The 15,313-nt window shown below is 39.0% G+C and overlaps 1 protein-coding gene across 2 annotated transcripts in view; it reads left to right on the top strand.

The window, feature by feature from the left end:
• Window positions 1–15,313, top strand: part of chchd6a (coiled-coil-helix-coiled-coil-helix domain containing 6a) — an 82,817-nt gene that overhangs the window by 29,119 nt on the left and 38,385 nt on the right. For both annotated transcript variants that reach the window (XM_069141357.1, XM_069141356.1), the window contains one exon: window positions 1,219–1,302. In XM_069141357.1, the coding sequence (XP_068997458.1) occupies window positions 1,219–1,302 (84 nt within the window). The remainder of the gene's footprint in view (window positions 1–1,218; window positions 1,303–15,313) is intronic.

The following is a 15,313-nucleotide window of genomic DNA, read 5'->3' as shown; positions in this document are numbered from 1 at the left end:
AAAAGTATGTCATATTTTCTTTTAAAACCTCGAAATAACCAGAATTTTTGAGGACATAAAGACACTGAAAAGTCAGTAATCAAAGGGAAGCAGATTCATGGTATGTTCAGGTCAGGCTTCCTTGAGTTGTAACTCTTTTATTGAAGTAGAGTTCAGATGTCATTCAGGTGGATTGAATGATTCATCAAGCTGACAAATCAACTTGCAGCCTTCTATGACCTGTTGTTCACCATATTCAGTTGGCTATGTGAAATGTGTCATAATGAGGGGAGGTTTTATAATTTAGGTTGAAAAAAATACTTCCAGGACTTCTGGAAATTAAGATGCTGTTTATTTTACGAATTAACAGTATTGTGTGGAGCACTTCAACAGCTTTTATAGGCAAAAAAAAACATTTGAATAATTGGAGCAAACAATTAAATGACTAGAAAATACCCGCTCTTTTAATAAAAGGCTAAAATGTACAACCATGTGCACGTAAAGACAGGAGAAATTCACAAGAGTACAACAACCAGGCTGCACTTTGGCAAGAAACATCCAATCACCAAGCTTCAAATTCACTTCCAAACGCAAAACACGTTACCTGAAAACTAAAAAGTACAATCTTCTGGTTAAATCAATTTACTTGAAAAAAACAAGAAAAGAAGTCCTGGGTACGGGAGCATTTTAAGGCATCTGCTATGTCAAACTGACAGATAAGACATGGCTTCACCGAAATATAGATGAACAAACAAAAACTGGTCATAACATCACATCATTCAAAGCATACCCTATCATCATCATCATAACATACACCTATAGAAATAGAGGACTCATGTTACATGCGGGTTGATTGTATCACTTCACAAATAATTTTAAATGGGAATAAAGAACAGGGAAGACCATTTTTAGATCGAGCAGCACTTCCTACAACTTTACCCTTTTTTCTACTATCCTGTCCTGTTAATGATCTTGTAACCCTTCAGACTGTTGAAAACCACTGACTTGAGTGTATCTTATCATAGCACATGACAATGACTTCTTATTTAAAAAAAAAAAAGCACACAAAACACAAAAACCTAGTTTTATTCAGCAATCTCTGACCCTGTAAGAAAACACTGCAATACACAGTTTTTAATCAACGGCTGTGTGTGTGTGTGTGTGTGTGTGTGTGTGTGTGTGTGTGTGTGTGTGTGTGTGTGTGTGTGTGTGTGTGTGTGTGTGTGTCCCCTCTTGCAGGCTCAGCAGCTACAGAAGAAAGACTCACAGCTGAAAGCGCTGGATGCCTTCTACAAGGAGCAGTTGGCACAACTGGAGAAAAGGGTACAACATTTACACACACACACACACACACACACACACACACACACACACACACACACACACACACACACACACACACACACACACATGGAAACAGAGGCCTGCAAAGACTTCATTTCTGACTTTCCAGGACTTACAAAGTTGCAGTACTGAGGACAAGGCCACGCATACATACTTCGTACTGTGAAAACTGCTGCAGATATATGTGTGTATACACACAGATACACTTTCACTTTTCCATGCAATCACACCCATGCTTGCACATATTGACTCGGCTGCAACACTGTGACAGAAAGGTTTGGACTTAAATGTTCTAACTCTCATTGTGGGAATGTTCAGTCTCAATCGAGTACCATGCAAAATGACTGTGACTGTCCCATTAGCATGGTGGTTGGCCAGCAAGGTTTGGTGTCCTCTACTGTTAATGTACGACTGCTGAAATCTTTTCAAATGGGGCACATGTTAATGCCATTCAGGATTTTAATATATTAATACCATTATTTGTGTACAGTGGCAATACACTGGATACCATCCATAACAGGAACGTTCATTCAGCTAAATAAAAAAGTCAATTTTATGTGTTGAAGTGTACAAACATGTCTTCAGTGAATTTAACTTGGCTGAAATTGCAGAAAAAGACAGCAAGTGCATCGTCCACACAAATCTGTAGAAAAAGCAGTGCACTTGGTGTATCCATGAATGTGCTTCAAAAGGGAACACCGATTTCATCCAGCCTGAGCATCTCCAGAGAGCCCTTCCAAGCCCTTCATCTTTTTCTGTCTGACATTTGCCAGGCAGAAAAGGTGTGGCTTCAAGTTAAGTCTCAGCCTCGCCAGGCGCCACACAAGAAGGACCTTTACACGGGCTCTCTGGGGGGAAGCACTTCTCTTTCTCTGAGATGGAGAAGACCTTTGCAGAACATAATGTGTAAAATCGAAGTATTATGTTGTGTTTACCGTAGCTAATTCAAGCCTGTCCTTCTCGGGGAGTGATGGGAGTAGATGGAGCCGCATGGGGCAGCCGTCATTATTACAGTCCATCTCAGCTGAGGACAGACTTCACACTCGCTCACTGACTCAGCTTTTTATTTCTTCCCTTTGCTGTTGTTACATTTAGTTCATCTTTTGTTAGTTCATCTTTTGTTAATTTCGAATTGCTATGAGAAAATTCTGTAAAAATCTGAGTGTTTCAACAAATAACAAATCTTCAATAGTTGTCCCATCGATTTGGAGTGTGTACTTGTGTGGATGTAAGTAAAGGCTACAGTATATTTAGTTTCTGCCATAAGCTACAATAAGTGGATAGAGTCAGTGGCTCAAGCAATAGGCTTTTTTCTATTTGGTTAAATCTGAAGTTTGGGATTTTCCACACTAGGAATGTCCAATCCTGTCCTTCAAGACTTTCTGCTTAAGACAAGAACACAACTTTCTTTCTTTCTTTCTTTCTTTCTTTCTTTCTTTCTTTCTTTCTTTCTTTCTTTCTTTCTTTCTTTCTTTTTTTCTGTAAATCTGTGGCTGTCTAGTTTAAATAACAGACGGACAAACACAAGCAGGCTTAAATCACCTCCGCACAAAGTCTGTATTTTAATTACCATGCAGTCAGACTAAATAAACACTTATTACCTCGATGAATAGTCTCTACACATATCTGAAAGACTCGCACACACAGGTCTTGGTGTCAGATGCCTGGCTATTTGTGCTTGTCTCATTAGTATCAGGTTGGGTTTGCAGAGGGAGTCGGAGGCTGGCAGGCGGGCATACGGGTGGCACAAGCTGTGTTTACTGTTGAGCTTAGGATGTTTGTGGACAGACCTCTATGTGTGGCTATGAGTGCGTGCGTGAGCGACAACACAGAGAGGGGAGAGGTTCTGCGTGCATACTGTATATTCAGGTGCACGTGTACAGTATATGTAAATGTCGGTGTCTATCTGCTGGCTCGCTGTGTTTGCAGACTGCACCAGGAGCCACATAATACCCAGGTCTGTTTGACTGCTCAAAATGTTCGCAGTGCTTGAGGTTTAGTTTTCAGCTGAACTACACCCATGATGAGCCGAGCCAAACTTAGCTAGGCTTATGTTAATGTTATCTCACCCTTTGCATTAACATACAAGTGTTCAATGACGGGATGCTTTGCTACATCCAAACCCAGCACGGATTTGGATGTAGCAAAGCATCCTGTCATTAAACATTTGGAATTAAAAGAAAGGCTTGTGATTTCCTCTGCAATGTAACACCTGAGAATCAACAGACCAAACAGGCTGGATCGAGCCCACTTGTAAACAAACACATCTACAAAAATATATGTTTTTGGTTGCAAATATTTAGAATACATTTGTAGAATACAGAATGAGACAGCGTCAGATGTTGTTCAATTTATACTTTATTGCTATGTTACTGAGCATTTCTTTTGCTTTTCTAGTCATAAAAAATGAAATACGAACGTGAGCCGACACTCAAAACCCAACTAAAACTTTTGCTTAATATTAATGAAGTTTAGTTTGGAGGTCTACCTGTGGGATAAGAAGCACACGTGTCTTTCCATTTTCTGCAAAATTTCAACAGCATGCAAGAAAATCACCAGAAACATGTATTTGATATGGAAGCATATTTTTTTGTCAGTTCCACAAGCACCTCTTAACATCTGCTTAATTCCTCCTTTGTCTTTTCCTCTCACCGGTGGTCTTGCTCTCTCTAGCACACACACTCCTGTCATAGAGGAGTGCAGTTTGAAGCTGGTGGAAATAGAGCGTACAGAAGGAGATAATAATCCTCCTGCAAGTCTGACAGGTTGCTTGACAGGCTGTCAGCAGGGGCCTTTATGTAGTGCACCAGAAATATCTGCACACTAAACACACACACACACACACACACACACACACACACACACACACACACACACACACACACACACACACACACACACTACTGCTTTTCTCCAAATAATGCCAAAGGCAATACCTTTATTCCTGGCCAAACAGAGAGGCAGAGGACTTACTTAAGATTAGTGTTCACACACACACACACACACACACACACACACACACACACACACACACACACACACACACACACACACACACACACACACACACACACACAATTGTTTCAGTATCCCTCTGGAGACACTCATTGACACAAGGCGTTCCCTTTAGCCCCTGACCTTTAACCATTACAATTAAATGCCGAACCCTAACCTCACACTAACCTGAACCCTTAAACCAAGACTTAACCCTCAAGAAACAGACTTTATCCGAGGAGACCTCCATTTTTTTCTCCCCACAGCGATACAAGTGCCCATGAGTTAGTCCACATTCAGGTTTAAATTCTCACCAGGATATAAAAAGAAGTCCACAGACACACTCAAAGACATCACACACAGTTGTGTCCAGCACTTTAGAGGACATTACATTGACTTAACCGAAACCTAACCTCATGCTAACTTTAAACTGTCTCTTCAGACTGAAATGTAATGATTTACATGATAAGGATTTCCATCATGTTGTTCCCAAAGTGTGACTGTAAACAGATTTTTGTCCCCACACAACAACATTACAAGCACACACAAACATACCTGTGTATACATCTATGACCGTGTGCACCCGCATTGTCAACACACTGTTTGTGATTGTGTGTTCCCTCCACGATGGGTGTTGTGTTGTGGGCTGGTGTTCTAATCAGATTTTTTTTTTTTTTTTTTTTTTTAAGTACCGTATTAAAAAACTCCACTTTTTTTTTTTGCTGTGTTGCACTTTCTTATGGAAATGCAAACACTCTGGGCCTCATGGAGACCAAGTCAAAGTTTAACGCTTTCATCCTGTGAAAAGCTATCTGCTCAATATGCTGCAGCGCGGGCTTCGGATCTGCTTATTAGTTTAGCTTGTTAGCAGTATTTCCACTGAGGCTGCACTGGAGGAGATGAAGATATGAATTTCATGATAAGTTAACATTACTAAATACTCCAGAGTTGTGGCTAACATTCCTCATTATTTTTTTCCTGGGCAAAAGAAGTACTTGTGTACATTCTTTAACAGGGGCGAACACTCACCATGAGTTCAAACGACAATATTTAATTTAAGTATGCAGTTTTCAGATGAAAGATTAGAAAAATGAGACTGAAAAATATAAAAATTATATGGACACATCAATAAAGGTGTAGCGATAAATGATGTCGAGAAACTTTTGTTGTTGACAATGTCTAATGTACTGTGCCTGTATTCTACATATAACCTTGCATATTGGGATAACATACCTGCAAACACGTACATTATATATCAATCGCTTGCCTGTCACTGAATAAAACAATCGTTTTAGATTTATTTTTATCCCTTTTTGTGGTAAAAATCACAATTGAAGTGATTGTCAAATGTATTGTTTCTATTTTGTGACTTAGCCTTGGTGCTAACTTTTATGAGAACAGGACCTGTCGTTCATGAAATAGACCATGCAGTGTAATTTATGTTTGACTTCACTCTTGGTGCTGTTGGCTAATCCACATCTAAGTAAGCCAAAATCATAGACTGTATACAAATAAGTCTAGACTGCTTTACTGCAGAAATAATTAGAATTATTTTCTAATTAATGACGGGATTATTTTCAGATGGACCGCCAATAAACTACAACCAATTCCAAAAAAGTTGGGACGCTGTGTAAAATGTAAATAAAAAACAGAATACAATGATTTGCAAATCCCATAAACCAATATTTTATTGCAGATAGACCAAAGACAATATATAAAATGTTGAAACTGAGAAAAGTTATTGTTTTATAATAAAGAAATGCTTATTTTGAATTTGATGCCAGCCACAACATTTCTGTCCCAACAAGTTGGGAGAGGGGCATGTTTGCCACTGTTTTACATCAATTATTCTTTTTACAACACTCTGGAAATGTTTGGGAACTAAAGAGACCAGTTTCTGGAGTTTTGGAAGTGAAACATTATCCTATTATTGCCTAAGATATCATTTTAGCTTTTCAACAGTTCAGGGTCTCCTTTGTCATATTTTTCATTTTAGTAATGTGCCAAATTTTTTAATTGTAAACAGGTCAGGACTGCAGGCAGGCTAATTTAGCACCTGGACTGTTTTACTAGAGAATTATACATTATAACAACATGTTGTTATGATGCGTGCAGAATGTGGTTTAGCATTGTTTTGCTGAGATAAGCAAGGCCTTCCCTCAAAGAGATGTTGTCTGGATGGCAGCATATGCTGCTCCACAACCTGTTTATATCGTTTACCATTCATGGTTCCTTCCCCGATGTGCAAGCCACCCGTGCCATGTGCACTAATGCATCCCTGTACCGTCATGGATGTTGGCTTTTTAACTGAGCGCTGATAACAAACTACATGGTCCTATCTCCTCTTTAGCGTGGAGGTTACAGCATCCATGATTTCCTCAAAAAAATCTCAAATTTTGATTTGTCAGACCACAGGACAGTTTTCCACTTTGCCTCAGTCCATCTTAAATGAGCTGAGTCTGTATTTCTGGATCATGTTTATATTATGATTTCTTCTCTGCATTGTAGAGTTTTAACCAGCATATGTGGATGCAGCGATGAACTTTGTGTACACGCAATGTTTTCTGCTACAGAATCATGTCTGTTTTTAGTGCAGTGCCACCTGAGGGCCCGAAGATCAGAGCCATCCAAAAATGTTTTTTTGGCCTTTTCCCTTGTGTACGGAGATTGATTTTATGGACCGTAAATGATGAAATCCCCAAATTCTTTACAATTTGACATTGAGGAAAATTATTCTTAAATTGCACTATTTTCCCATGCAGTCTTTCACAAAGTGGTGAACTTTTCACCATCTTCACTGCTGCCTCTCTGAAATGCTCTTGTGAGATGGTCGACCAGGTGTTTTTTTTAATCTGTACAAACTTTTCCAGTCTTTTGTTGCCCCTGTCCCAACTTTTTTGAGACACGTTGCTGGGATCAAATTCAAAATAAGCATATATTTTTCATAAAACAATACGATTTGTGTCTTTGGTCTATTTGCAATTTAAATATGTTTTTGGGGGATATGCAAATTATTGCATTCTGTTTTATTTACATTTTACACAGAGTCTGAACTTTTTCAGAAATGGTGGTTGAATAACAAGAAGCGACTTTAGCTAGCAAAACAAAAATAGCATGTGAAAAAAAATTATTTACTTGAATAAGAGTCTATCAAGCCGGAAGCTTTTTGAGGCAAACTAGTAGTAGCACTCGGCGGTATTGCAGCTTAAAGCACTTCTACATCGGCCTCATTTTTCAGACCCGGCAGCTACACTTATATATACGGTCTATGCTATAAAGGGGGTGGCACCGAAAAGCTTCTGGCCTATAAACTTCTCTCATGAAATGCAAAGTCATTGAATATTTTCCAAGGTAATATGGTATAATTCGCTAACAGAGTTGACAGTTAGAATGATGAGCTGACTAGGTATTCCATTAGTGACCTCCATGACCCTTCAATGGTTATATCACAAAATGTGAATGAGACAATAAGAAACAATGCCGAGGTAGATGAAAGTACATACATTTCAGCATATAGCACATAGAATCAGACACAATGACATGTGCTTCAAAACTCACACATAACACACACACACACACACACACACACACACACACACACACACACACACACACACACACACACACACACACACACACACACACACACACACACATACACACACACACACACGGAGCCCAGGGTCAATAGTGTGCCACCATAGAAATCTCTTTTGTGTTGTTCAGTGAATGCTGTTGCCATTGTCAGGTCAGAGTTGGATAAAGTGGGAGTGTGTGTGGGTTAAAAGACTGCTCTTTTTACAGGTGGATCAAAGAGCGTGCGTGCGTGCGTGCGTTTTTTGTGTGTGTCCATGTGTGCCGCCTACCTTTAAACCAATGTTTGTGATATCTGCAAATATTAGACTTATTTTTTGCAGCTTTGCCAAGTGTCAGTGATTCTCTTATCATGCAGTGCGCAAAAGTTTGCTTAAGCTATGGCACAAACTTTTAGTCAGAACAGAACAACCTTATCTGTGCTCTAATCTGACCAACTATAGCATTTATGTCCTAAACTGCAGTTTGCAAGTTCAGTTCTTCGAGCTCAGTTTTACCTTTTAACAAAATTACAATGTTTTAATGAGTCAGCAACAATGGAAATAAACAGAGAAAAGAAAGCTACCTAATTGCTTTTGAGCTTGCTATTGACTCCAATGTTCTTCAAGCACTAAATTTAAGAAATGTATTTCCATAGTTAAAGAGTAGTTGTAAACAAGTGTATACAGCAGGGGAAAATGGCTGCAATCATCATCAGCAGGGAAGCAGAATCTGTTTGGCTATTGATGAGTGATGACTGCAAGTACAGCTGTTGCCACCTTTTCAAAGCTTATAAGCTTGCTGGCTCTCCACACATTGGCTGCGTTTTCCTGGCTTCATACAATTCTGTTAATACTTTCTAAGTTTAGACAGGCATTCAAAATAATGAACCATTATTCATTCTTTTTTCTATGTTATGCATTCGAGTTTTCTCCTCTCTTTTATCTCTAACCTAGACCAACAATTAAGGCCCTTTCAGAAGCAACTCAATTTGTGCTATGCTCACCGCTTGGCTTGGCGCACATCTGGTTAGGTGTTCAGGGAAGTTGCAAAGTATAAAACCAAATAGGAAGAGTTTTTTCAAAACGCCTAGATTGTAGGAATTGTTAAGGGAAAACTAAGAAAAGCATTCAGAGACTACACTACACATATTGCCCAGTGTATACAAAAAACGTGTTAGATTTCAATACAAACACAAACTTATGTTGTACAATTTCAGAGATTCAGACACGTACAATATACACTATTCAATTTTGCTTTTGTGCTTTTATATCTGCCTCGTTTCCATCATGCCACGGGTATATTTGCACAGCGCTCAACCTACGCTTTGCTCGGCGCAGCCAAAAAGCTATCGGGCGCAGCGCAAGCCACTGCAAATGATGGGTTTCAGAGCGCAGTGGTGTTGTTGTCACCTTGTCTTCATCAATTCTCTTAAAATATAAACATCTCTCATCCTTGCCTGAGTATTCCCTTGAAAAACACAAGGAAAACAAAGAGATGCCTGAGTAACCTGTGGTGCTACCAAGATGTTCAGTCCACCTATTCTGACTGAAGACTAGATTGACATTGTAGGAAAACAATGCAACATTGACAACAAGAGCCTGCAGGGACCGTCAGAGGGAGAAAGGTCTACAGGGCGAAGAGCGAGTGAACATAATGATCAGGCAGTAAAAAAGGTAATCGGCAATTAAGAAACTGCTGGTGGCCTCTTAGTTGTTGTCTAATCCCTGACAACGGAGTGACACAGGTTAAGCTGCACCAAATGCTGTCCATCAGGTGAGCATGTGTTAAATGCTGCAGTTTTTTTCTTGAACAAGATTCCTCAGCACTTTTATGTTCTCTCGGATGGCATAGCATTTAAAAGGAAAGTAAGTTGAAAGATTTAAACAATAATAGGAACAGAGAAGCAGGGAGTACAAGGGGGTGGAGAGACATACGCCTGTATTTTCTACGGTTCATTAATTTGATTTTGATTTTTGATTTTATAGACTTTATTAATCCCCGAGGGGAAATTTCTTCACTACAGCAGGGGGGCTCTCACGGGGGAGATGCTGCAGCAGGCTGCCACTAGTGCAGCGCCAGGTAACCTGACCTGAGGTGCATGTTTTTGGATGATGGGAGGAAGCCGGAGAACCCGGAGAGAACCCATGCAAGCACAGGGAGAACATGCAAACTCCGCACAGAAAGGATTCGAACCCTGAACCTTTTTTGCTGTGAGGTGACAGTGCTAACCACTGCACCACCGTGTACAGATTCAGGCAAATATCAAAAACATTTCAAGTATAAATTGCGTAGTTCTCTCTGAAGAGCTAATTATTGGTTTTGTTCTGTTGGTTACAAAAATAACCCTTGCTCTAAATTTATGTATAGTTTAAGAGCACCCCAAATTATTTGGGTCTTGAAAGAAAAATGTTAATTTGAACATATTAAAATAATGTTATAATGTCTTAAAAGCTACAACTGGGAGATTGCTGTACCAGTCAGAAGAATTAATCCATGCCTTCCAGTCAATTAGAATTAAGAATTTTGAAAGGCCATTATATAAGTGCAGATATGAGGAAACACAAAAACCGTCAGGAATGTTGGCAAGTATGGTTTGACAAATATGGTTCGGCAAAATATGGATTTAAATGTAATATTGGACTAAAGCTATGAATGGTAATGTAAATGTGTTCAAATTTTATTTTTAACTTAATTTTTATGATGATTTTGCAGTGCATTCCTTCATCCGTAGTTGCAAGTATAATTCATGTGTATGCTTAAGTAATTATAATAAAGATGAATGTTGGAAAATGACTTTAGGACTTTACAGAATGTTGTCTGTGTAAAGATGTTAAGAAGCTGTTTTTTTAAAATAGAAGAAAAGACGGATTGGAGGAAATATGTTGAACAGAAGGAAGAGGGGGATGGAGACAGTTCAGCGCCAGTGTATAAAGTAAGATATACTGAAGATGACAGCTGCTGGATCAGAAATCCAGTAAACAATGCTTAATTTAGTAGTGTCACCATGGCAACCAATAATGTCACTTCATTTTCCCTTTGTTTTTTTTCATTGAGGAATACAACATGATAATTCATCATATAAATGAAAGTTACTTTTTACAGTTTTTTTTATGTAAGAGTGATACTTAAAATATACATACTGAAACTGATCCTGGTGTGTGTGGGCAATACTTGGCTAAAATACCAAAAATTATATAAACCAGGTCATATCTAGAAAATATAAATAACAGGGTTTACAGCCTGATCTCAGCAAGCAACATCTCCTCTCCTTGTTAGGTCTCTTTCTGTTTTTAGGGCTTTTGGCAAAATGTTTACGAATATGTCTGAGGCTTGCGTACTGCGTGTAGAGACAAAAACCAGGCACATGGCATTTTACCACACACACTGTCGTGTTTATAGAAATAGGATGTGCAGGGTACCACAAATGGTTTTGAAGACAGTTAATGTTGGGGAGGGAAAATGGTGGAGATGAAAACATAGTGAGAAATCTACACAACAAAAATGATTTGTTCTCTAAGTTTACTAAATGTGAGATTTGTCAGGGCCAGTACAGACCGAAGATTTACAACTGGATGATTTTATTCTTACAATTCATCAGTCTGCAACATTCTTAAACCTGCCAGTTTGCACCAACGCAACTAGATTGGACTGTGTAAAATCTCCACAACAAAAACTCTCTGTACTTCCATTTCAACTGTGGGCTTTTCAGGCTTTTTCATAGCTGAATATAATCTGTAGCATCTTAAATCATTAATGAATATAGTGATAGTGAGTTACTTGCGACAGTTGCAAGGACAGAAAGGAATTTGGAGCTGCTCTTTTTCCAGAGCAGTTCCAACATTTAGAGGAGTTGGTGTCTCCTCTAATAATAAGAAAAAATATGAATTATCGTGTCTTACGTTCTACAACTGCCCACTTCTGACTTAACGAGGTGAGGCCCAGGCGACACGATCAGCTGGCCTGAGTCGAGCTATGACCGACCAATTCCCACTGCTTCAATGTTTCCCTGCAACTTTCTAAAACAGTTTAGTCTTTTCACAAATGTGTAGTCTGAATTGGGTTTAAAAATTCCTGGAAAAGGTTGAAAAATATGCATTTCATTACATACATTACTTAACATTGCAATTTGAATCAACCTTTTGTCTATGCATTGAGTATGTGTTAATAATGTATTTGATCTTTTTCAATACATTTTTAATCAACTTTTTGACATTTAATGACGGTGAAAGAGATATCACTTGGTACAGGATGATGGGATATATTATTGCTACAGGTGTTGTAGTTGCCACAGACATACCGAAAGGTTGCTTGTAAGGACAGCTCCCCTGCGATGAGCTCGCTCCACTTTTCCCAGCTGGCTGACGTGTTGATATACAAATGAATAAGGGCATGTTTATGTTGATTAATGGCCTAAAGTGTAAGTGGAAAGTTTCACATCGAATAGAGTTTATAAAACGGCAATATGCAGTTTTATGAAAATGGCAGAAAACATGAATACACATACATTATACCTGTAGAAATTGTCAAGAGACATTTTTTGAAGCACCTGGTCCCAGATTTTCTAATATTCCTACCAAAAAGCACTAATGAGGGTACACCGAGGCAGAGTCTCGAACATATGATGCTTTACTTCCTCATTTAATTTGTTCTCTTCCTCCCTAAGGGCCTATAAAGAGCAGATAAGGTTGAGGCCTTATTTTGGTGTCAGCAAACAAATAGTTTGGTGTTTAAAATATTTAGGACCATTTCTGCTTGGTCAGCAACAGCAAACTAAGTTCTTGGAGCAAAAATGACACAATGATACTTGGAATGTAAAAAAAACCAAGCGATTTAATTAGACACACTCCAATCATTAATCTATGAATTATAATAGGTGTTTCTTAAAGTGTCCGCTGCCCAGAGCTAGTTTACATCGAATGGAAAGCTTCTAATCCAATGCATTAAATCCCGGCAGCCATCTGAAGCCGCGGGATGGATGTGTTGATAAATCTGCAGCCTCTGATTCTAGATTCCACACCGGAGCACAGCGCCGTTATGCATGAATGTCCACAGTGTTTATCTTGCTTAAATCACAATCAAATGCCACCAGGCTGCTACAAAATAATCACACACTCCTTTATACACTTAAGATGGATGTTGTGCCTGCATGTGCAGCATTTCCCCTGCATGCTTTCAACAACTGTGCAGTGTCGCTGCTAAATTATGACCACCACAGAGATTTCCTTTTGTACGTACTGTAATTAATAATGAACACAAACAACGTGCACATTCTGCTCTTGGAGCAGCTGACTGCAGCCGGTGGTGCTGCAGCCTCTGCGATGGAGACAGTCAACCAGCTGAAGTGTCGAGTCCACGACAACTGCACAAAACCTTTGTGATTTAAAAACCCAATAAGCACTTTATCAAACCGCCTGTTCAGAAAGCAGAAACATGTCAAAAAGCATCAGCTGTGGCACTAGTGTCCCATCCACCAACAGGATATTTTACACAACCACAGCACCCTGAGCTAAACAAAAGCTGTAGTCAAACTGTTGATCTCATATTATTTACATTGTTGACATTTTAGATTTGTATCCACTGAGATATTATTGACTTTGAATAGTGCATTTGCTGTTGTAAACAATTCTGTTGTTGTTGTAGAAACAGTATTTACTTCTATTTAAGATATAAATGAATTCCAACCCAGTTCTGAATTAGGTTTACCTCATGGCACTTACTTCATCAATGAGCATGTTTGTTTCACTCTTTACTCACTAATGTGTGAGTGTACGTTGAAAAACCACAACCTCTGTTATTATTTTTTTTATTTATTAAAAAATAGATAAAATATGTTCCCCCCTTTTGCTGTCAAAAGCTAGTTGTCAACTAGTTTTAGTTTAGTCCACAGCTGATGCGCAAAAACACTGTCTTTGTGGGCTCTGTACAACAGCACTGAAAAAAAAATTCTCTGGAAAAACACTTGTGAGAGAGGTCGGAACTAGAGTTTAATAATTCAACCTTTATGTCAAATTTCAGCAGCTCATGTTTTACTCTTGAAAGTCAATACTTTAAAAACAGGGATGTCTTAAAAGTGATACGTGAAATATAAGCATAAGTGGTACATGGAGACACCAAGATTTGTTTACACCCAACTCTTGTACCACTTTCTTAAAATGAGACCCTGAGTATCAGTGCTCTATTTAAAAGTTCCTTTCTAAACACGCACTTAACAATATTAAGAGCAAATGGTCTGTCTTATAGTCTTAGTCTAAATTAGTTCACTCTGGTAGGCATCCAATTTGTATTATAAACGGCACAGTCGCAAAGCTTATTTTGGTTCAGTGTTGGTTGTAATGCAGCTGTGTTAGAGAGTCACTTGGGGTCACATATGACAGCTTTGTTCACTAAATAATAATTTGTGATTATTTCTGATGTGATTTTTCCATAAAAGGGTTTAGCTAGCGGGTTAGGTTGTTTTATTACACGTATACACATGCCCACACTTCAAACACATAGAGCCCGATCCAACCCCAAGTAGCCCGAGCAAAAGGTTTCCTCCCTCTTTATTATTTCTTCTTCTTCTTCTTTTACCTCAATTCTAGCCTTTTCTCTCTTTTCTTCCCTCCTATACTTCCTCCCCAAGCTGGTACACTTTGCTGGTTAAATATTTGGGTGGGATACCGGGTGCTGAAAGGCCTAAGCTAGGAGGATCAGCAGAGGAGAGGCTGCAGTTGTTCTGGATTAGCTGCTTGTTTTATCATAATACCACTGCCTGCTTGCTTGGGTTTTGGTGCTCACCAAGCAGGCTACAAAGTCAGAAATCACGATGTTTGAGCAATGCAGCTCATCACTGCCGAGCTTTAGTTTTACTGAAAGAGGCTGGAACGGAAAAACCTTCCTCAGGATGCATATCGTACTACGCCACAACTTTTCTTTTCATTATTTTGATGTTGCGAGAATTTTAGTGAAAGTCTGAGATTTGACTTTGAATTCACAAAGTGTTTACAAAGACTGGAAGGCACAAAATAGAAGTGGGAGAGACAAAGGTGATAGGGAAGCTGGTGCACATGAGGGAAAAATAAAAGTGAAGAAATTAAGTATAGAAAATACATTCTTGGGTCGCACATGGGAATATTCTAAAGTGAAATGACACCAGTTAAGCAAAGAAGGGCAATTTGATGTGATAGCTAAGACTGAGAAAGATCGCGATTCATTTAGTGATTAGTATGTTGGATGAGGTGGAATCAAAAAGTTCCAAGACTGTGCCTATAACAACCAAAAAGTGTACCTCATTTAACTCTGGCTGCCGTCCCCTTCAAAGTAGTCCCCTTGTGTAGTGATAAACCGTCCCCAGCGCTCCTGCCATGCTCGGAACGCTTTCTGGAAGTCCCATTCTGTAAGTGCCTCAAGCACCATCTGCCATTCAGGCTGGATCTTCTTC

Source organism: Embiotoca jacksoni, unplaced genomic scaffold (genome assembly GCF_022577435.1).
Source record: "Embiotoca jacksoni isolate LCO1_2020_lvr unplaced genomic scaffold, fEmbJac1.0.p SCAF_9, whole genome shotgun sequence".
Taxonomy (NCBI): Eukaryota; Metazoa; Chordata; class Actinopteri; family Embiotocidae; genus Embiotoca; species Embiotoca jacksoni.
The sequence above is the reverse complement of the archived record's forward strand: the minus strand, read 5'-3'. Positions and strand labels throughout refer to the sequence as shown.